The 24119-nt window shown below is 27.5% G+C and overlaps 1 protein-coding gene across 1 annotated transcript; it reads left to right on the plus strand.

Annotated features, from left to right (window-relative positions):
- Positions 1-3828: 3828 nt before the first annotated feature.
- On the plus strand, positions 3829-24041 carry LOC111620179 (F-box/WD repeat-containing protein 8-like; the record flags this gene model as incomplete). Its single annotated transcript, XM_023362062.1, has 9 exons — positions 3829-4189; positions 7764-7868; positions 9633-9794; positions 10442-10530; positions 12167-12348; positions 16100-16293; positions 17563-17775; positions 19651-19778; positions 23868-24041. Coding segments are annotated over exons 1-9 (1538 nt in total), but the record flags the coding sequence as incomplete, so codon positions are not given.
- Positions 24042-24119: the final 78 nt, after the last annotated feature.

Here is a 24119-nt window from a genome sequence, read left to right on the forward strand (position 1 = left end):
CAAGGGAAGACGCCAAACCGCCATTAAAAGTCACATCCGGTCATTAGGTCAAAGCCAGGTAAAAGTCCACATCCGGGTAAAAATGTCACAATCGGGAATAAAAGTCACATCCGGGTAAAAATGTCACAATCGAAAATAAAAGTCACATTTAATAAGAAGACCTCGGAGATTTATTTCTTCCAGAAGAAGAAAATCTTCTTCCACCAAGGCTTCTTTTTCCTCTTTTTCAGGATCGATTTACACTCCCCTTCGACTCCTTCCTCGCGTGCCTCTCTCTGCACCGACCATTCCGGAACTTCTGGATATCTCTGTTCCAGGTAGTCGATGACAGACGAGGTGCTCTCATCGGGAATGGTGACAATCACCCGTTTCTTGTCGGGTTCCTTCGCACCCTCCAGCACTTCTTTCGGACGCACGCGAATCACTCGAATCGAAGAGGAGGACGTTCCTGATGTCGAGGAGCTTTCCTCCGCACTCTGTCCTCCAGAGGTATTCCAATTCTTTAGAGCTTTAAAATTATCCATCCTGCAAACAATAAATACCGAGTATTAAATATTGTAGAACGAACGTTAAATTAAGAGAATATTAAAAAATTTTAATATAAATACGACAGAAAATTATAGAAAATGATCGTTTTAAATATAAGAAAAATTCTAAACAAAAATGAATATAAAGTTGTAATGGAATATTCGTTTTCGGAAAATTATCGCTGTTAATTGTGATTTAGTACCTAACAATGTTAAAAAATACCTAAATCTAGAACGATCAGGGACTAAACTTACTTAAAAGTATCGCAAAAACTGCAGCAAAACTCTCAGAAAACGCTCGAAACAATTGCATTCGAACAAAGCAACAGACAATTGTCGAAATTCTATTGTTGCGTTACGTCTCAGTTTAATGCTAAAAATATCGATATTTTGACAGAATTTCGATTTCGAAGTGTCTTTCTATAGAAACGGACCATTTTGATTTTTGTCCGTAGTCTTTCACTCATGCCCACAGAGACAAGGTGTAATCCATTTTGTTAGAGTTAGGACGTTCGAAGACGATAATAAACTAAATTGTATTTAATTTAAATTGAGCAATGGTAGAATCTTTTGGAACTGTTGTTTGTATATTGTTAAACCCATTGTAGATCTATAAATGCCCACTGTCGTCTGCCTGTCAGTCCTTCCTCAAAATGAAAACTTTAATATTTCGGAATTAATATAAAAATTTGTAATTGTCGCTTTTATTTCCCTGTAAGATTAGATTCTATTAGAACATGTTGCACTTAGATGGCTCCACTGAAGGAACTGTTTAGGTTGTCTGTAGGAGCCGACATCTCCGGAAGTAGTACTGTTGTATCTCCAGGAAGCGCGAATAAACAGTAAATTGACGAAGAAAAAGATTCATACGTTCTTAATGACATAGGAGTGTGCAAGACAACCGATGATCGCTTTAATCGTCATGATTAAACAATAAACAACAGTTGTTTTGCACTTATAATAGCTTAGAGATTCATTATGTACTTTTTAAAGTATTGTTTTTATCCTAATAACTTATTTTCTAAAATTATTGTAAATGCGTATTTAAGAAAATACAGCATTTTGTGTTTGTCTAGTTATGTTAGAAAATGACTATTAATCAGTTATAATCATTTGTTATAAATTTAGCCGATACTTAAAAACAAAAATAAGTTATTTGCTGATCTCTTGGTTTATACATAAACTTTCATAGATTTCTCTGCTTTGCATAAATATGTTTGCACTTTACACTATTAGAAATTTATACAAATTACATTTTCATATTATATTTATGAAGCAATCACTGTTAATGTAGACCTATAAATTTTTACTGTCGTTTGTCCATTTCCTGTCTTTACTTAATCGAGAGAACTGAGTTATATAGATGGAATTCGAGAGGAGGTATGGAAACTGTAGGCACCGGATGCACAATGAACTATATACGAACGTTTGGTGCCAATTAATAGATGACCGGCGTTGAAGGAAAAGTATGATTTACAGGGGAAAGCCACTACTAATTTTAGATGGAGAACGTATATTTTAAATTAAATAAATTATAAATATGATTAAAAATTAACTTGTGGCATTGTGACTAAGTCACAATGCTAAGACAAAATTTCTCATTTTGTCTTGAAAAGGGGCCAGTATGGTTAAATTGAATTAAAGTGCCTCTCCACAAGATAAAGAAAGAAAGAAAACTCACAGTTTCAAGACCAGAATCCAACTAAGAAAAAGAAAATTGACAGAATTCTATAAATTCTGTTGTTTTTGCTGTACTTTAGGCGAGATTTCCGATTCACAGGTACTTAAGAACTTACCTGATATAATCATTCAATATTTTATATCATTAGTACATAAAACCTTGGTTCTTGCTTTCAGAAACATCAATGAAGATTTATTTAAAAAAAGCTATGAATATTGAAGTGAGAACTGAGAGTTTGATAGGGAACATTTTTATGATTTTTAGTCAATATTTTAGAATATTTTAAAGCTGTAAAAAGATAGAAAGTTTATTTTTCTTGTCATCTTTACACTTCCTGTGAGTCATTTGAGAAGTGACTTTGTTCTTTCAAAAGTGAAAGTATCACCTCATAGTTCCCTTAGGAACAGAGTGTGAAAGGAATCGTGACAATCCTCATCAGTCTACTGATTCTGTATGTAAGGTAAAGATTACCTCTTTACCGCGCTTTTAATTATGTGCCGGTAAAGCCGTACTTGTAGATACAAGCTATAATTAGCTTTCTGATTAAGTTTCGTCCTTATTTTGGTGCAACGATTTTGGATTATGAATGACATGAGAAGTCTTTCATTCAAGAAAAGGGTCTTACACGACATCTCCAGGTAACCAATGAAATAATTGTAAAACTTTCTGGCCGCGAATAAGTGTAAACTTTCAGACAGGGCCTGCTCTAGCGGTTACGTCGCTTCGGACAAAAAGACAAATTGCCGCACCTTAAGAATATATATATTTAAATAAAGGTACATATTTTTTATTTTCAATAAAAATCAAATCATTTTATTTAAATTTTAATAAAAGCATATATTTAGAAAGGAACATATAACATAACATTGATAATCAAAGAGTAGAAAACAGTAGAAATTAATTAAGAAATATCTGTACCTAGCCACAAATTGTTACCCATATAATTTTTTACATTTTTAAATGCTATTAAACAATCAAAATGCCATTATTTTCAAAATAAAACAAGATAACATCAACTGCGCTAAAATCACAATATACTTTTTTTCTTACTTTCAGTTCTGCAAACTTTTTTTATTGCATCACTCTGTGAGATAAGCCGGAGTCCTTGGGCCGCACCATTGTGGGCCCGGCCGAACCCATAATAAATAGGTTTGCTAAAATGAAGAACTCTTAGTACCTGAAGGGCGGAAAGAGTTTTTTCTTTTTTAAATAGCGATTTTTCTGAATCACGGATTTTTTTTTCAGTTTTTATCGGACGGATTTACATTTTGCGATTAGTGTGGCAACATTAATCAGAGAATCTGGTACTTTTGAAACCGTGCTTGTAGTTATTATATTTATCATCAAGTTTTATTCAGTTTCAACTGAATAAAACTTGATGATAAATATTGCCAAGTGCCTGAAGATAAATACGATAATTATTTGTGTTTGAATTACTATTAATCAGAGAGTTAATAATCTCGTTTCCAGTTATAACTTTTTGAAAAGATAATTAATGATAAATAAATTAATAAGAACACAAAATAATTATTTTTACTCTATATTTATTAATTATATAAACAAATTTACTTATTTTATTTTGACGATTAGAATAAAAAGTGGTAGTAATGAGATGAGCAAGAGAGTACGATACCAAAATGGCGGCCTCCACTAAATATAGATTTTATATTTACTTAATATAAATATAATTATGAATGATTTGAATAAGTTTCGAGAAGAATGGTTACGCGAATTAGAAAACCGTTCCGACGTTTTCAAAGCTCCCAAAGAAGAAAACGTTCGTCAAAATAATTTGCAGTGCTTTGAGAAGTCCAAATATGAATCTCGAGCATTTCAATTAGCTCATTGTCTGTTACGAGGAGAACATTTGTCTGATGACGACATTTATCAAACCGGTAAACGAGAAAATTGCCATGAAATAATATCAGATTGTCCCATGAAGAAAGCGAAGACACTTGTTGATACTTTGATCAAAGATCTTGTAAGTGGTTGGTGATGTGTTTTTTGTCCTTATATCACAATAATAGAATATTTCAGAGCTAAGTTTTGGCTCTACGGAAGACTTATCACACACAATTGATGCAGCAGGAGAAATCACACAAAGATAGATGAACACTAGTTATTTATTGTGGAAACCATACCATTTCGGACAGTCTGTCTGTCCTTCTTCAGCCGTGCCTGTTACAAATTGAGAGTTACAGGCATTTAACCTGCTGTTACTCGAAGGTGAGTGCTGCGCTTGTCTTTTGATTTAAAACACTTTTAACTTGGGTTTCTTGGAAGTTCTATGGCCAAAGTCTCGTCTACCTTCCTTCCTGAATATCCCCTTCAACAAGATACCAGAATTGGAAATATTAGTCCTCGCTAATGCTTTCGGTGCCGCCTTTGTTTCGGTTGTGTTGGACAAGTTAGCACAGTGCTCATCCATGAATTTGCCTGTTTTCTTTTTTTTGCATTTTAAGTGGTACAATTCTAATTGTGAAGTGATATTGTATATACAAAGTGTCATAAAACATGATAAAATTTTTCTGAAATGGCTTAATGAGGAGTCTGAGGAAGAAAATGCAGGTTTCTTCCTCGCAGACAATGAGAGTGAGGATCTCCATATGAAAATCCTGGAAGTGTTGAGAAAGAAACCAGATCCTCTGCATGCAACATCGGTATCAAGAGAAAAGTGTGCATATTGCCTAAAAAAGAAGAATAGGAAAACAGCATCCAAGAGTGTAACATGTCTACAGCACTGATCTGCAGATACCACATAACAATCTACAAATAATGCCATTTTAAAAATCTAGCTAAACAGATTCAGAATTTTAATAGAAATTATAATTATATTTATCAATAATTTCAAATATCGTATTTCTATTTTTATTGATCTGATTGAGCTAATCAGATATCAATTTCTGTTTCTATATTGAGATTACTTTTAATGTATTCTAATTAAAGTAAGGCAAACTTTAAAATGTGTATTATTCATAACAAAACTTCCTCTTCTAAGTAAATTTTCTCAAGACAAATCATTAAGAATACAAAAATATATCAGATGAGCACAGTGCTCACCCTTAACTAACAGTGTTAAAAATCCCAACGTGAGGAGTGCCGAGTTAACAAACATGGTTGCCTTCCTTTTGGATTCTTACAGATATTTATTTATATACTGTATAAACATTATCAGAGATTATAATTGTTGCTTGATGAATACATAACTACACGGCACACCGGGATGAATATAAAATATGACTCTCATGAATTAAGTAATTAATGTATCTTACAAACTGTCAAGACACATATCTGATGTTTTCTACTACCTAAGTAAGTTTGGAGTTAAGTAGTAGAAAGCGTTAAATGTGTGACTTGACAGTTTGTAAGATACATTAATTACTTTATCTTTAATTCAACAATTATAATCTCTGATGATGATTATATAGTATACAAATAAATATCTGTAAGAATTCAAAAGGAAGCAAGTATGTTTGTTAACAAACAGCATATGTTCATTAAATGCCTGTAAGTCATAATTTGTAACAATCATGGCTGAAGAGGGACAGATAAACTCTGAAATGCATCCATTTTTGCAATAAATAACCAATTTGTCTATCTTTGATTTCTCCTGCTGCATCAATACTGTGTGATATGTTTCTCCGTACGACCAAAACTTAGCACTCACATATTCAATTTAAGCGATTAATTACTTCATAACATTTCTATGATTATGAAAAATATCTTAAATAAATAAAATTATATTGCTTTTATAAATAAGTTGATTTATTCTATGAAATTTTTAAAATATTTTTGTAATTATTATCAGAATTAGCCAAATAATATGCCTAGCATCCTGTTTGAATATCCTACATGTAGGATATTCAAACAGTTGCAAAATTAAAATCATTAAAAATAGATGTTTTATTTTTAAGAGATGACAGCATGTTCAGGCATTATTATAGAGTTAAAGAAAGTGAAAAAAATCATTAATATGATTGGTTAATCATATAATCTGTAAATTAGAGCTGTTTAAAAAACTATATATTGTGAAAATGGCTTCAAGTCTACATCTTTGCAATTAGAAGTTAGTATATTTCGTAATTGTTTTATATTATAATTTGTTTGTTGTTGGTATTATTTTCAAAACACTATATGAATGCTTGTTATGTTGAGATCTGATGAAGTTTTTATTTTGTTTGGTTTTGGTTTTGGTTTGAAAGATGGTGTCTTACTAGGCAAATGTAGCAGTATCTAGACATAATGGAGTTATGTGCAGTTTGTTGTTTGTAAAAAATGATATGATATGGAGTTATATGTATGTATACATGCATGCATTTATAGACATACACAAATAAATATATACAGTATGTATATAAATTTATATTTTATTTTGTATATGTATATTGTATGTGTTGTGATATTTAGTGTAAATAGTTCAAATTTGAATGTAGATTATTTGTATAACAGTAATAATAATGCATTTTTAAATAAACTTCTATAATATATTTTCATATAAAATAATTTTTCTGATTATCCAACATTATATAATTAGATTTTTTTTTCTTGATTATCATCCATAGTGATGTTCTTCTTCTTTGGAGCACAGAAGCATATTATATAATTAGCACAAGTTTTGAGAGAGATGCAGTTGAAATATATATTAAACCAATGGCAGATCATTCTCCAGCACAACAATGTATGACCTCATGTCATGACAGCAATAAATTAAAAAAACTTCTAGATTAGGACTAGGAAGTGTTACCACTTTTGATATATTCACCAGCTATTCCTACCTTCTGATTATTGCCTGTTCTAGTCAGTTCAGCATGGTTTATCTGAATGAGTTAGCACTGTAAATCTAGCTAATGTTCAAAAAATGTGTTAAATTGATTTATTGATGATTTTATAATTTTTTGAGTTCATTGCATTGATGATAATTAATAGGAACAATTCTTATTCTCTCAGTATTCTGGGAAATGGGAACTTTTAAGGAAGTTTAATTCATAATTAATATTAAAATTTTGAGATAAAACTTAAATCTTATCCATACTGAATAAAATTTATATGAAAATATTGATAAACTCATATAAAGTTGTATATATTTGTATAAGTATATGTTGTATTAGCATTTTATCTATGTAGGGAAAATATAATAATTAATTAGTGTATTATGATTTATTAACATTGTAAAAACACGTAAACAGATAATAAAAATATCTTCTTTACTTGCCATCTCCACAGCAGAGACGACCTTTCTTTAGAGGCTACACCTCTGCCAAATTATGTAAAACAGTCTAAAATGTCCACAGGTGACAATCTCTTCACAATTAAAATAAAATTATTCTTCGTAAAATGTTAATACTGTATTTCCGCCAGCCTTATTTTACAAAGAATAAATGTATTATGATTGTTTTGAAAATATATTAAAAAATAATTTGTTTACTTCTTTTTTAAATACAACTGATGATATTTTTCTGTACAGAAGTTGAAAAGTGAATTGTTTTAATTATATAATTATGGTAATATGTCTTAAATAGATGGTATTAATTCATTTTATATTTTTATATTTTAAGGATGAAATCAATGAAATTCCATTTTTTGATATTTCATTGCCTCGAGAAATTGCTCTGAAAATATTCTTTCATCTTGATGTTGTAGATCTATGTCGCTGTGCACAGGTAAAATAACCATTAGTAATTATATTTTTATTTAATTTTGGGACTAATTTAAATATTAATTCTACTAATTTAATTTTACATTAAATATTCAAGTAATTTACCTTATCTTTTGATTTCTAAAAGCTAGATATTTTAATATTTTAAGAACATTTCAAAAAGAATAAAATGAACCAAGCATCCTAAAAAAAATAAAATGAGCCAAGAAAAATCTTCGAGTCTGGTCCCATATACCTTTCTCTTCTTTTTTCTTGTCACAAGTCTTTTACCTCTGTTTCTTCAATTATCATCTGATGAAACCGCTTAGCCTCTCTTTCTCTCCGTCTTCTGTCCATAGTCAACCCTAAAATCTTTATTTCCTAGTTCTTATACATCTTTCTCTTCAGTCATTTTTTGTCCAACATCAAGCAAAAGATTCCTTTCCTTCCTTGATTTCACATAGTTCTGGGCATGGAAACTACTTTTGGTCTACTTTGAAGTCATTATCTTACGTATGGACTGTCACTTTGAACATATCTCTCTCCTGGGTGTTGGCTGGCTCAGATGTCTGCAACAATCATCCACTTTTTCTGGTTTGAGACAAAGGACAGCATTATGCTGACCACTAGTGCACAAAGAGAAGGGCTGTAGCTTTGACAAAATGTTTATTTTTACTTTCCTGGTTGTTATATATAACAGATGAAAAATATGGTCATTAGTCAAAAAATGATTCCCAGGAACTTTTTGGACTTGGGACGTTGAAATATTGAGAATTGAGAAATGCAATAAAATTTGAGAGTTTTTTCTATATGCTTGGATGGTTGAGTGTGTGTGTGTGAGAGGAACACATTTTTGTTCAACCTCTTTGGAGCTTAATAACTCCTGTATCTTTTGTCAAAAATTTCTAAAATTTTGCAGGGAGGTTTGTGTATTAGAAGAATTGATGCTATTAAATTTTGGTAGTTGAAAGTCAAGAAGGTAGGGAGATAGAGGGGGGTCACATCATATCTCAGGTATAGTAAGACTTAATGAAGATTTTATTCCTTATTAGCATTTACAACTTTTTTTCATGTAAAATTAATTTATGCCCTCAAAATTAAGGTTTTGCTATTTTATAATTAATAATATACAAGGTTTTGATAAAATAATTTGATTTAATAAAATATTGATAAACTTTATTTTAATTTCAATTTTATTTATCAGCTTATGAACACTTAGTTGATTCATTTAGTGGTCACTAATATAATTTTAATAAATAGTCAAAGACCTGTAATAAAAGACTAAGAAGAGGCTTTTCCTGGTGCAATAAAGTTGGAATAGTCAATTACTGATGTTCCTTATGTGATTTGTTCTCTTCAGCAAAATTTATGCTGATAACTAAAGGATCTATTAAGAGTCTGAATTCTCTTATTCAGACTTTTAATTCAGTTATTTTAGTATAATCTTTCTTTTCTATTGACTAACTTCTTATCTGTATTACTAAATAAGTGTGGTAGTATTTTAAATTGCAAATTAATAATTAAAAGTCGATGATTGTGGAGCAGTGATTGAAAACTGACAACATACTTTCATTTTAATTTATTGATGTATGGGTACATGAAATTTTCAATTTCTGTGACTGAGATATGTGGATTGGAAAAGGTTGGGAATTTTCTGATCTAGGATGCTTGTTTTCTCTGATTTGGAATAACACAACTTTGATTTAACAACACTTTAATAGAAATAAATCATCAATATTTACATCACAGTATTATATTATATATATTAAAAATATATTATTGAAAATAGGTCAGTCGAAGTTGGAAAAGTCTTGCAGAAGATGAACTTTTATGGTACAATATATCATGTGAACTTGGTTTTCAGAAAGGATTAACATCTGAAGTAAGCAAATGGAAAAAAGAAGTAACACATGCCATTCAAGCAGAGAAAAAGATTCGAAGCAATTGGAAGGTATAATTTTTGAAATTTTAAAATTATAAATTTTTAAAAATATTTTTATATAATTTAATTGTTTTTCAAAATTAGATTTATAAATTTATCTTAATTATTTTTGATAATTTCAGATTTTAGAGAAATTCTGCATTTAAAAAATTTTCTTAGTAATTATCAAAGTCACATCAAAAGTACAATTTGCAAATTTCAAAAATAAATTTTATTATATCAATAAAAAAATAACCAAAGTTTTTCACAAAATAATAGAAAAGTACTCTTCTCAACATAAATATCAGAAAGATAGAGATTTATTGCAGAAATACTTAATCTTTAATTATTTCAGATTGATGTAAAATTATATACATTGGTGTTATTTGATCTCATAATATAACATTACAGTGTAGAATATATATGTGCATTATTCAGTAAGTACACAAAAAATTTACAGGAAAAATTTCCAAGTTGAGTTAAAAAATTCCCCAATTTCATATTAATCAAATTAACTTGTGAATTCCTATATTAAAGTAACAGGAAAAACACATGCATTTAATAAAAGTGAATTTGTGTTAACTATGTTCCACTGTAATAGCATTTATTTTTCAAGTAAAATTTTTAAATTCTTAATGATTATATAAACAAAGATTGATTTTTCTACATTTTCTCAGAATAGAATTGGAAGACTTTATGAAATGGAAGATGTTAGATCTGGAATATTGTCTGCTGTTCATTCCTTCCAGGAATATATTGTTGCTGGGTAAATAATTTAGTAAATCTTTATTTATTTATTTTTTTATTTCCTGTATATAACCTTCACTATCATATACTCACAGAAAATTGTTAGAATTATTGCTAAATATTGGATATCAATTTCTATATCTGGGTATTGGGTATACGGTTATCATCCAGATAACTGTTTAAAGATTGTGTGATAAACATGAAACATCATATGAAAATTCAACATAAAAAATCATAAATGTGCAAATTAATTTTAAAAAATATTTAACTTGTAGAAAAGGTTTACTAATCCTATTTATCTGTTTTTAATTGAACTTTATTTCAAATAAATTATTTTATTTTTAAAAAGTCAACTTTGACTAAAATTTTTAATTAGCTAGAATTGTTAATTTTAGAATTGCTAGCATTATTGAAACTTAAAATACGTGGTTACACGATTACACCGTAACAGTTAATACTTTGCAATGGAGCCTAAGTGAGGCAAGAAGCTTACAACTATTCTAATATTTATTGATCTTATTGCACAAGCAAAAATTAAATAGTGTGTTAATTTTAATGTTAGTAAGACTAATAAAATGTATATATTAAATATGTAATAAGACTAAGTTTGTGCATTTGTGCAAGTTTTAAGAAACCATGTAGGAAGTTAATCTCTGACTTTAGCAATGAAAAATTAGTGAATAATATTTGTGTATTATTTGCATTTCCATTGTACAAGTAACTTTCAGCTGATTCCTTAAAGAAATTTTTCCATACAATATATATAATTCTCTGTTACAAATTTGATTTAACTTTATCTTATTTATGTCAAGTATAAAGAATTAATTTATCAACATAAATGAAAGTTACTTGTACAGTAGAAATGCAAATAATAGACAAATTTTGTTTGTTAATTTTTTGATTTACATCAAAAATTAACATTACATGTTTAAGGAATGAAACTTTTGGAATATTAATTTGTTTCTATATTGCCAGAATTCTTATTTATATGTACTTTCCTGAATGTAACTATAGGTAAATCACTTATTATATTAACGTTTCAACAGTTTTTATATTCTACTATGGTTAATTTATTATAATAATGTTGTTGTAATTTATAAGAGAAAAATTAAATTAATATAAATTTTTGAAAAGTCAAAAACTGCACACCTTCGGGTGCAAAATATCCTGACAAATGCAATACTCCAGTGTTTCTCAAACTACCATCTTTTGGATTTCCTTAATAAAGGAAAACTTTTGTCAAATCCCCTAGAGTAGAATTAATAATTAAATTAATATTAAAAATAATCATTGTTTTAAAATATAAAAGTAATGTCTTTATTTTAAAAATTTTAGTTTATTTTTAATGATTTTTATTTTTTAATTTAAAAAAGAAACATAATGGCAGATGAGAGGCATTTTTGTATTTTTAAAGATGTTTTTGGTAAATTAGAAAAATGAAAAGCTGTTGAATGAGTTCATAAATGCAATTTTAAAATAATGTGCAGCAGTGTATAACCACATCCATTTTCAAATTGACTTTCATACACAGATAATCAGTAGATTATTTGCAGGAAATTACAATAATTACATGACATATAAAATAATTATATATCTGAATATAATAGTTAATGTTTGAATTTTATTTTAAAAATACTTTATTAAAATATTTTCAGCTATTCTACTGGAAAAGTTTGTTTGTGGGATTTTAGAAATGATGCAAAACAAGAAAAGAAAACTATTTTTGATCCAGTTAATCATCAGTCAAATGCAATGAGTAATCATAACAGTAATCGAAAAAATTCAGTTTGCAGTTTATCTATATCATCAGATATTGCAGTCATTGGCTATGAACAAGGTAAGGCAGTTTTAAATTTTAATTAGCTATTGTACATTGACTATTAGTAACTATAATATCATATTAAGCTACATATATTTTAGCCTATCTAATGAAATGAATGAAATGTAATATTGAAGGTTTTGTGTTGCCATGTATGACAGATGTTGATTGTATAATATAAATTTAAGAATAATTATTGTTCTTTTTAGGTTTAAGACAATGTTAAATAATTTAGATTCTTGTCAGGAAGATTTTTATTTTAATAAAGTATTTATGGTATTTTATACACCTTAATTGGTCATTTACTACATATAACATTACAAAATTTTCAATAAGGAAAGCTCATACATTTCTCTGTATTGAAAAGAATCAGATAATGTCTTTCTATATTTTATATTTAATTTTTAATTTTGAATTATCTTACCTTGATTTAAATAACTATCTTCAGACCATCTTTTATATGTTTAATTTCATTTTACTGATTTTATCACTAAACTGAATTAAACATTTTGTACCTCAAAGGCAAAACATTTTAAAAATAAAATTCATTGACAAACTTATCAATAAAAACAAAAGCACATAACAAATATTAAAGAATGCACAAAATAAAAGATATAAATTATATACAGTAAAACCTGTCTAAAACAGAAAAAATTCTTTGGAATAGAGCAGTTTTCTATTTTAAAGTTTATTATAAGCCAGAAACTTGCCCAATATGTAAATAGAAAAAGTTTTTGGATATTACAAATGTAACTTAACCTGGATAAACAGGAAATTCAAAATTTCACTTGTAGGCAAATAAGTAAAATTGCCTTCAGTCAGGGTCATTCAAGTGCTTGTATGGGACCTGGTTAAATGGGCTTCTTTTATCCATTAATGGGCTCTCTTTTGCTTTTTTTTTTAAGAAATGAAATATGTTGCATTTTATTGATAAAGAAGCTTTTTTTAAATATTTTAATTTTCTTAGTAAAAAACATTAATTTATAGGGATAGTAGTCACTATAGACTACAAGTATTTTCTGGACTTGGAAAAATAACTAGCTCCCCCTTCTTGATGGCCAGGTATACCATTCATTTCAGAGCATGACAAATTGTCTTTCAAGAACAATTTTGAATGTTGTCAGAGAAACAAATATATCCTGATATGGGGACATACAGACCAAAGTTTTTGTTAATATTAAACATTGTAATTTTTGGAATTAACTAGGACAGAATTGAATAGATCCAAGAATCAAGTTTCTGAGAATTGAGTTAATAAGAACAAGCATTGAATGTAATTTGTTTATAATAATGAAAATAAGGTAACACAGTGTTTACAATTTGCTTTACACAGAATAGTTAGTACTAATTAGTACTGGGTATTTGAAAACAACTTAATTAATGTGTTGATAATTACACAGATTGAAGTAAATAATTAATTAAAGATTTAAAATATTAAAATTCCTTGAGAAGCCAGATCACAGAATAACTTTGTCTCTGTACAGGAAATCTTCATTAATTCAAACTCGGATAATTTGAAATTCTATTAGTTCAAAACTGTAATTTGTTCTGATGGGGATATAGAGATTTACATCTTAAGAGATTCGGTTAGTTCAAAATATGGCTACTTTGTAATTCTAAGTGAAAATACTGTCTGAACTGTGAAATGCATATGTTAACTCATTTGTTTAGATTGAAGTGTCTCCATGCTATAAGAGAACAATAGACCAAGAACAACTCTGATCTATTCAATACTAGTAGCCCGGGACGCTCCCTAGTGGGCGTTGTTTACAAATTTCCATGAAGCACGGTTCCTTTGACTTTTTTGTTCCTGTCAATATGCTCTACAGCTCTGTTAAAGTCCCAATGGTAAGATTAGGTAAAGAGGTGGCGACCCCCCCCAAACTGTAGTCCCCTGTGCGAACAATAAAGGCAAAGGAACCATACCCCTACTCGCGACCCTTCGTGAGATATAAGCCCCTGAAATAATAAATTCCTATTACAAATATACTGAATTATTTATATTGTTATATTGACCAAATAATAATTTATTGGCCAAATGAATAATAATAATTCATATTGTTAATTTAAATAAGAATTAAAATTGTTAATTTGAATGTTTGAAATATGACACACGATAGGGGCGCCTCTAGTGTCCGTTATCAAACGGTTACGNTAATAATTTATGGGCCAAATGAATAATAATAATTCATATTGTTAATTTAAATAAGAATTAAAATTGTTAATTTGAATGTTTGAAATATGACACACGATAGGGGTGCCTCTAGTGTCCATTATCAAACGGTTACGCGACAAACAGACGGATACCCATTGAATGGGTTATATATATAGATGACTTTGCTTTTACAGTAACACATTTTCGGGCATCATCTTACATATAGGACTATCTTATTTTTCTCTTATTTCATAAAATATGTTGCTGGGTTTTGAGATTGTAAGATTGGGTTACAAGTAGCAGATTGAGATATTTGGAGGGCTCTAGGCTATTATATTTGGGCGACTTACTACTTTTTGGGTCATGACATACGTAGAACCATATTATGATGTGATACAAAAAACATTTTTAAAAAAACGAACATTTTCGAACCCCTTCTGGACTTTGCATCAGGTTTTGTATCACACTGTAATTTGGTTCCAAATGCATCATTTTCATTAATTCGGTGTGGTGAGTAGTTATTTATTTTTTAGGTCACTTTAAAAATAATTTGGGCTACATTTCAAGAAATTCTGCCATACTTTTTATGAAACCTATCTGGCAGCCTGTGAGGTTCACACTGCACATGTTCTGTTTACCTGCAGTTTATTTATATTATTAATTAACAAAAATAGCATTCTGTATAAGTAGTCATATTCTGTTTGCTTAATAAATTACATCAGTTACATGACATTTGGCATATACAGAAATGTGTAAATTTAGGATAGTTTGAAGTTGCAAATATTTTGTCTCCTGAATTTCAAACTAACAAGAATTTCCTGTATTACTGTTATGCAATTAGAATTTCTGACAACAGAATAATACACTAGTTTTTATATTTGAATTGGCTATATGAGATCATGAGAGCTTCATCAAAGAAGTATTCAAATATCTAGAATAAGTCTGAGGACAATGAGAGCTTTTTGCAATTGAATAGTTCTCAATTCTTGCATTTGAATACTCTCATCTTTAGTTTGGATTAATTCTAGTAATAAAATTTTTTTTTATAATATGTAAAAGTGATTTTACTATAGAAAATGAACTTAATTGTGTGACATTTATCTGGTGTAATTTAAAGATAATAATTAAAAAAAAAACTAGAACCTCTTCAAAGCAGGAATTTTCCACAATGAAAAATAATTTAGTATTGTGCAGTTCTACTTTATACAGGTTTTACATTATGAAATAAAGCTCTCTTTATAACAACAATAAAAGTTTTTCTAGTATCATTAATGTACTAAAAATTTAAAATTACTGTAGAGTAATGATCAGTGAAAATTGTTTGTCTTTTTTTTTTTGCAATAATTTATAAGGATATTTCTTAAAATAAATTTTCAGTTATTTGAAAGTTAGACAGATGTATACAAAATCAATAAAGACATTGGAGATAGGTGGTTATTGTTATGAATCAGCTCATAAAATTGATTGCATATTTTTATGGATTTACATTTATATAATCAAAAAATGTCAGTTATTATTATTTATTATCATGAAAAAATATATAGAAATTTATTTGAGAATTTTATTTTTAGATGACTTTGCTGTTTCTCTAACTGAAATTAAATTTTTGTTTAGGACAAGCATATGTTTTGTCAAACAAGAATAATTCATCTCTTCTTGAATCATATAACTTAACATTACCAATAACATCTGTTGTTACGGATTGCTCTGTTAATGCTGTTGGAATTTGTAGCAGTAACAAGTGCATCATGATTAATACCATTGGTGGAATATGTAATTTTCAAAAATTATACAACTATTCAACAAAAGTAAATATGATTTTCTTTTACCTACAGTTTCATATCAGAGCTATATATATAAAGATTTGATATAATATAATAATATTAATATAAATTTTTGCAATGTTTAATGATTACAATGTGTAGATAGTTTTATCAAAGATTAAACAAATAAATAAAGTATAATAAACACAATTTAATATACATAACAATTTCATAAATATAGTATTTATATAATTAATACAATTCAGGTTACAAAAATATTTATTTCATATCTAAAAGTTAAAGACAACTGTACAGTTAAAATATAATTTGTATTTAATAGTATCTATTAAAATTAAAAATTTATTTGCTAAGCAAATATTTTTTTAATTGTGAGTAAAGTTTACTATTTTTCTTTTGTCTTTGCAAAAATTAAATATTCTACTTAATCATATGTTAGTGATATTTATATTGTACAGGGTGATTACACTTGGGATTGAATACTGATTTTGTTCAATACTTCATAATTACATTCTATTCAAATGTGATAGAAATGTAGCACATTGAACTTTATTTCATGACGAAGCACTTGACCAACATGCTTCATCATGAAATAAAGAATCATTCCATTCATAATTATTATTGCCTTACTGTCCTTATTCAATTTATTATATATTTGTCAATATGGACATTGATCATTAACAGGCAATTATACTGGTGTTAAGCATTAATAAAGAAAGTCTGTTTTCTCTAAGAACGTTTTCTCAATTCTTGTGTAAATGCTTAACACCAGTATAATTGTCCAGTTAATGATTAATGCCCATGTTGACAAATATATAATAAATCATTCCATTCATGTCTCTTGTTCATCTTATACAGATATAATCTATACACTAAGGGTTCAATCTTGAGTGAATCACACTGTATTTACAGAATTGTATTTTAGGCTAGCTTCAGTTACAGAAATTCTTGTAATGGTTTGATTACAAGAATTTCTGTAATTGAATCTGATTCAGAAAGACCAAAAATTTTTTACATATAATAAAACATTTGGTTACTTGAAAAAGAAGTGTGAATTTTTATTTTTACAATATGGTGCTAAGAATTTTGTAAATTAAAGATGAAATATATGAAATACTAACATTAAATAACAATTGTTATGTTGTAAATTTATATAAAATTATTTTTAACATTTAATATGACATTAAATTATATTTGAATTTTTACATTTAAATTAAACACACAATATTTTATTATTTATGTATTACATATTTTTACTTACAGTAAATAGTCTAATTGAAAAAAATTATCTTTTAGGTAAATTATTTGAGCTTTATACCATCAGAATATGCTATAACTGCTGTTATATCACGTGATGATGTTATTCATTTTCAAAAACTTAATCAATCAGAAGATGAGGAGGCATTGATAATTCATCATTTAATAGGTTCTTTTGTGTCATGTTTAGATGTTTCTAATGATTTAATTGCAGCTGGTCTAACAAGTAGTACTGGATATAATATTTATCAGGTATTTATGTTTAAATATTTAAATGATGTTTTTGGTTAGAGTAGTGTTTTAATATAATTTATTTTTAAAGAAGGAAAATTTAGACATAATGAATGAAATAAAACTGTTTTTCAAAAAATATAGCAGTACATTATGTTTTTTTTGTAGCTAAAATAAATATTTCTTGTATCATTTCATGAGTTTTGATAATTTTAATAAGTGTACTGGACATAAAAATTTTATTGTATACATAAAAATTACATAAAAATTTTATTTATAGCAAAATATAGATAGCAATAGCAGACAAAATAATAAATGTTATTTTGTCTGCTATTGCTAAACTTTTATAAATTTTATAATTTTAAAAAATTTATAAAGGCCTTAAAAAATATATTATGGCTGAAGGTCATATCCAATATTCCCTCTAATTCTTTTTGTAGCTGTGTGGTGCAGAAACAAATCTTTTCTCATTATCATAGAATGAATATGACAATTGATTTTGTTGGGCTGCAATTTGAAAAAATTGTAGACCTTTAAACTGTACACCCTTAATCTCAAGAACAGAGTTAGATAGATGGAATCTGCAACCAGATATGGAAACCTTAGGGACAAGAGGTCCCAATTAACTATACACAAACTTCTGATGCAAACTGGAAGTCACATTATTTCAATTCAAAACTTTTTCCCTAAAAGGCACAACTCTATTGTTAAATGAGAAGAATGATATACAGGGGCAAGCCACTGCTAATTTGATGTGGAGAGTATATATTTTAAATTAAATAAATTAGAAATATGATAAAAAATTGCAGCCCAGTATTGTGATGATGTCACAATAAATAATTACTTGTTTCAAATTTAAAAATCTTAAAATATAAATTAATTTTAATTAACTTTGGCTCATATTTGTTCATATAAAAGCATAATATTAACTATAGAAACTTAAATATTAATTAGCTTATTTAAAATTCATTCAATGAAACAATGTAATAATTATGTTTAATGATTATCTGAAGGTCCAGAAATATCATTTTTTACATTTTTATATATCTATTCAATTGATAAAGTTAGTCTCTCAAAATTTAATGGTTTGATCTAATATACATCAAAATAGATAAAACTAATTATTGAGTGACTCAGTATTTCTCATTTTTATAAAATATTTTATAAAAATATGCATTTAACTAATAAATAACTATTTTTTGATTATCAGCAATTTAAATTTTCTGTTCATATCAAATGTTAATACAGATTAAAGTTTGTAATTGAGTTGATTTTCATTATGTACAGGAAGTCTTCACCTAATGTTATTTCATTTAATGTTGTTTTGTTACAATTTCCTTGAGGATATATAGAAGTAAATTTACAATTATCACTGTTGAATTTCTTCATAAACAGTAAAATAGATTCTATGAGGTAAGAAATAAATGCTGGTGGTTGCAATCACAATCTAATTAGATTAACATTAACTGAATTATAACTTGTTTATATCATGTTTACACTATGATAAAATTGGTTTTGTTATATTTGTTCACTTAACATCACAGTTTCCAAGAACTTATTGATGATGATAAATGAGAATTTATTGTGTGAGAATTTATATAACTGATAAAATTCAAATAAAATGTTTGAGTAAATTAGAAACAAATGGTGTTAAGAATTTCATGTAAGGTCTGAAACAGCCCATATATTTTTCAAAATACTGCAATAATTAGTGGATTATTATTATTTCAATAAATCTTTTACTTGTGATTTAATTTTGATCTTTACTATTTTATTTCATTCTGTAGAAATAAATTTTTGATTGTATTATAAATTTATTCTGTTATTTATGTCATTATTAGTACAAATTAAATTATGTTGCTATGTTTATATAATATGTAAATCATTTCTATTCAGGTATCACTTTTCACTACAGACAATGGAAGATTATTTGGAATACTTTCTGATCATCTTGGTCAAATTTTAAGTTTAAACCTTAGGAAAAGTCCAGATAATCTTATTGCAACTGGATGTAGAGATAAGAGGTTGAATTTCTATATAAATTTGACAGTAGTGATTGACCTGATATATAGATTTTTGTTTTTAATTTTCTGAAATATTTTATAAGTATGTAAACATATTTTAAACTTTAATTTTGTTTCTCAAGTTGAATATTTATATTTAAAAAATTTGTAAGATAACTATAGGTTTTTTCTATCTTATAATTTTTAACTATGAAACTATAATACATATATAAACATTGAAATGTTTATATATGTATTATAGTTTCATATATTATAGCTCAATGTTTTTAATAATCAGCCAAACGAGCGCTGTAATGAATTGGACTACTTTACTGTTTCTATTAATAATTAAATTGTAAATAATTTGGTATGAGTGGTAGGCATTAGGTTCCATCTCTTATTAAAGTTAATAATTATAATTAAATTAATATTTTACTAAATGATTTAGAATATTCTGGAAGACTGGCAATGCATCTGCATGGTAAGTGGGAGTTGTGGGTCTAGACCCCGCTTCAGGTCGATTCTTTTCTTTCAGAATATTCTAAATTATTTAGTAAAATATTAATTTAATTATAATTATTTAATTTAATAAGAGATGGCACTATTGTCTACCTCAGTATCAAATTACTTATAATTTAATTATTAATAGTAGTGGTAAGGTAGTCCAATTCATTATGGCAATTGTTTGATTTCTCAGATTATAGTATTATAATAAGCCAATTTTATACTGATTATAAGTTAGTAATTATTTAAGATTTTAATCATTTCTAATAGGAAAATATAATAGAAATTCTATATTTAAATAAAATATAAAGGCTATATTTCTAAATTTAGTAAAAATTATTATTATATTTTTCTGTTATAAATAGTATTAGATGTCTACATTTATTGGTCAAAGTAGTAATTAAATTATTTTAATTAATGATCTAATAAGTTTTATTGACAAACATTTTTGTATCTTAAATATTTTTGTAAACAAAAGCTAAACTTCTTAAGAGTTATTTTATTATTTAAATTCTGTAATTATAGTTTTATTTACTTATTTTTTATTAACATTACAAGTACTTAATAAATTAATTGATCTTATATATTTCTGTAATATCAGTTATTCAAAATTTTAAAATATCTCTGTATCAGATGAATCACTGAATCTACATATAAAACTAGTAGAATATTAAAAAATTTTTTTTTACAATTTCTCTTATATATTAAATTTTTTAACTTCAAAACAACAAACCTTCAAGAAGTTTATAAGAAAAATTTACAAAGTAATAAATATCTTATAATTTTTATTATTGTTTGTGTTTGTGTCTTCTGTGTGTGTAGTCTTCTTGTATATATAAACAAACAACTCTACTAAACCTGATACCTTGTGTAATACCAAAGCCAACCACTGCCATATGTTATTGGGCTAATAACGGCTATAATATTAATCAATTACCAAATAATTTGATACTAGAGGGAGGTGTTAGGTGCCATCTCTTAATAAATTTAATAATTATAATTTTTAATTAAATAATTTAAATACTTTAGAACTACTGGAAGAAAAGAATCGGCCCAGAATGGGACTCAAACCCACAACTCCCGTTTACTGTGCAGATGCATTGCCAATTACACTACCCAGACCTCCGGTCCAATCTCATCCTCCAGTATATATAACACTAGCAGTTACCCGCAACTTTGCCCACAGGGGTTTTGCAAGAAATTATATTCAGTATTTCATTTATATTCAGTATTTCAACAACCATAGTAATTGTTATATAACACCTACCGCTGAGAATGATGAGAATTGCTTAGAATCAAACAAACTGTTTTCAATTTGATCAATTTTCTGGAATGTTTACAATCATTCTATAATTGAACCAATATGCAATAACAAATTCAAATTTAAAATGGTTCGAACATTTGGTTAAAAAATCAAAATATATAAAAATATTTATAACAATATCTGAAATGTTATCAATTTAATACACCTAAGAATGCAATGAAGACTAAACGTAGTTGAAAACAAAATCACATCTAAAATAGTACAGTAGAAGCCATTCTGCAGGTTAAGCCTTAATCCTTTCCCTCTCCCCCTGCAGGGGAATTTCGAAAAATCCCTTCTTAGTGTGCGTTTTCATGACGTACCCTAACTGTGTACAAAATTTCACCTCTAGGTTCAGTGGTTTGCTCTGGGCAATGATGAATCAGTCAGTCAGCCATGACAAGTAATTTTATATATTTAGATTACACTATAAGCATCGTTGATTACTATATATTCTTTTATATACTTGGTCTTCAAAATTACCAATTTCTTGAAAAAATTTGTTGTTTGAAGTTGAAATGTTTAAAAACTAAAAAGTTGTGTTAATAATTATTATATGCATTGGATAAAAATAATCAAACTTCTTAAATTTTTGTTTGTCTTATATGGTTTTAGTTTGATAGAGATTATTATTATTATTATTATTTATCTTTAATTTCATATTTAGCAGATTTATTTAATGTGTCTTCTTATGTATATGATGCCTTTAGTTAACATTTGTCTAGTGATTCTGGAGAAAAATTGGAAATTTTCAAAACTTTACAAAAGGAAATTGGAAAGAAAGTTGTGCAGAATGTAAAAATTAGTTCTAAAAATAATCATAATTGAAGCCAAGTCTAGTAATTATTAGAAAAGATATAAAAAGAATGTAATTGAAACCAAATTATTAATTTTCAAAGATTGAGAAATTGTAATCATCAATATTTGTTATAATTTGTGATTAATTTAATGTTTCTTTTCTGCAAGTGCATAAGCAAACATTAGATGGTTTTGTAAATCATTTGCTGCTAATGTTAACTTCCCCAAAATGTCCATGTATCACAAACTTTGTATCACATATTAGCAATGATAACTTCGTACAGACAAAAATTGCAGATTTGCAGTTAAATTATTTGCTGTTATCTTGAATTTATTAGTTTTAAAGACGTCAAATGTATTTATGTTTCAGGTATTGGCATTTGACATCACATCTTTGATCGTGTTATGAATCTTTATTTAACATCAGTTAACATTTCTTTTGCTTTTTGAGTTGTTTTTCAATAGTTATGCTAGTGTAGTGGCCGGATGGCTGAGCGGTCAAGGTGGCAGCCTACTACTCTGGGGGACCCAGGCTTGAATCTTAACAGGTTGAAAAATCCTCAGGAATTTTTCAGGGGGGGTGGTCCGTTCAGATGTGTCCCGTCCCTCACTACCCGGCAGCCCCATTGTGGGCCTGGCCGAACCCATAATGGGCTTGCAAAAAGAGGCCCTCTTAGTGCCCACAGGGCAGAAAGAGTTAAAAAAAAAAAAAAAGTTATGCTAGTGTTTCTGCTGGTCAAATACTATTGTTATTAATTTTTTGAAAACTTGTAACTGAATACTGAATACCATCAATTAATGAAATGCATTATAATGCTAGTTGAATATCAAAAGCATTAGCTTTAGTGATAATTATATTCTTTTTCTTGAAGAAAGCCTGATATTAAAATTGGATAACTAATATCAGATAACAATGTAGTAGCGTTAGTCTTAATTTTTTGCATATATAATATCTACAAGCTTGAGTAAATCTATACCCCAATGGATTTTTGAAAAAAAGACCACAATTGGTCTATTCAAGTGTGTACGGTATAATCAGAATGTAAAAATAATACTTTGTATATTTTTTATACATTTATTATCATACATCATGTTAAATTACTTTATACATTAAAACAAAAACAGATCTTTTTTAATGAGATATATCTATAATGAATCTGTGTAATGAAACTAGAATTATATGAAACAGATTTTCATATAATTTCAACTATATAAGTTGTGAATTCTCTAGCTATTCAAAGCACTTTTTCCATGTTAACTTTTTGCAAATGTGCAATAAAATAATTGATAATAAGCTGACAGTAAATGTCTAATCTATTTTTCTGTAATTATTTCTATTTTAACAGAAGACACTAAAGTTAAAATTAACTTCTAAAGTTTAATATTAAAGTTTTGCTGTTTCTTTTAAGCTATTTTCTTCATTCGATTGTTATTGATTACATATTATAAATATAAACATTAATTATTTCTTAATCCTATTTTGAGTTTAAATTTAATAATTTCAGAGTAAGAGTATTTGATTTGAGAACACTTCATCCTGAGATCAGTATAAGTGCCCATTCATATGGAGTATCTTGTGTTGAAATGGATAATTATCATATTGTTACTGGTGGCGATGAAGGTCTTGTTTGTATTTGGGACATACGAACAAAATCTAAATTGTGGGAAATGTATAACAGGTAATTTTAACTGTCTTACATTTTATTAAAATTATAATTATTGTTTTTTAATATATATATATTTTTAATTTTAATATA

Source organism: Centruroides sculpturatus, unplaced genomic scaffold (genome assembly GCF_000671375.1).
Source record: "Centruroides sculpturatus isolate CEXI.00-Female unplaced genomic scaffold, Cexi_2.0 scaffold206, whole genome shotgun sequence".
Taxonomy (NCBI): Eukaryota; Metazoa; Arthropoda; class Arachnida; order Scorpiones; family Buthidae; genus Centruroides; species Centruroides sculpturatus.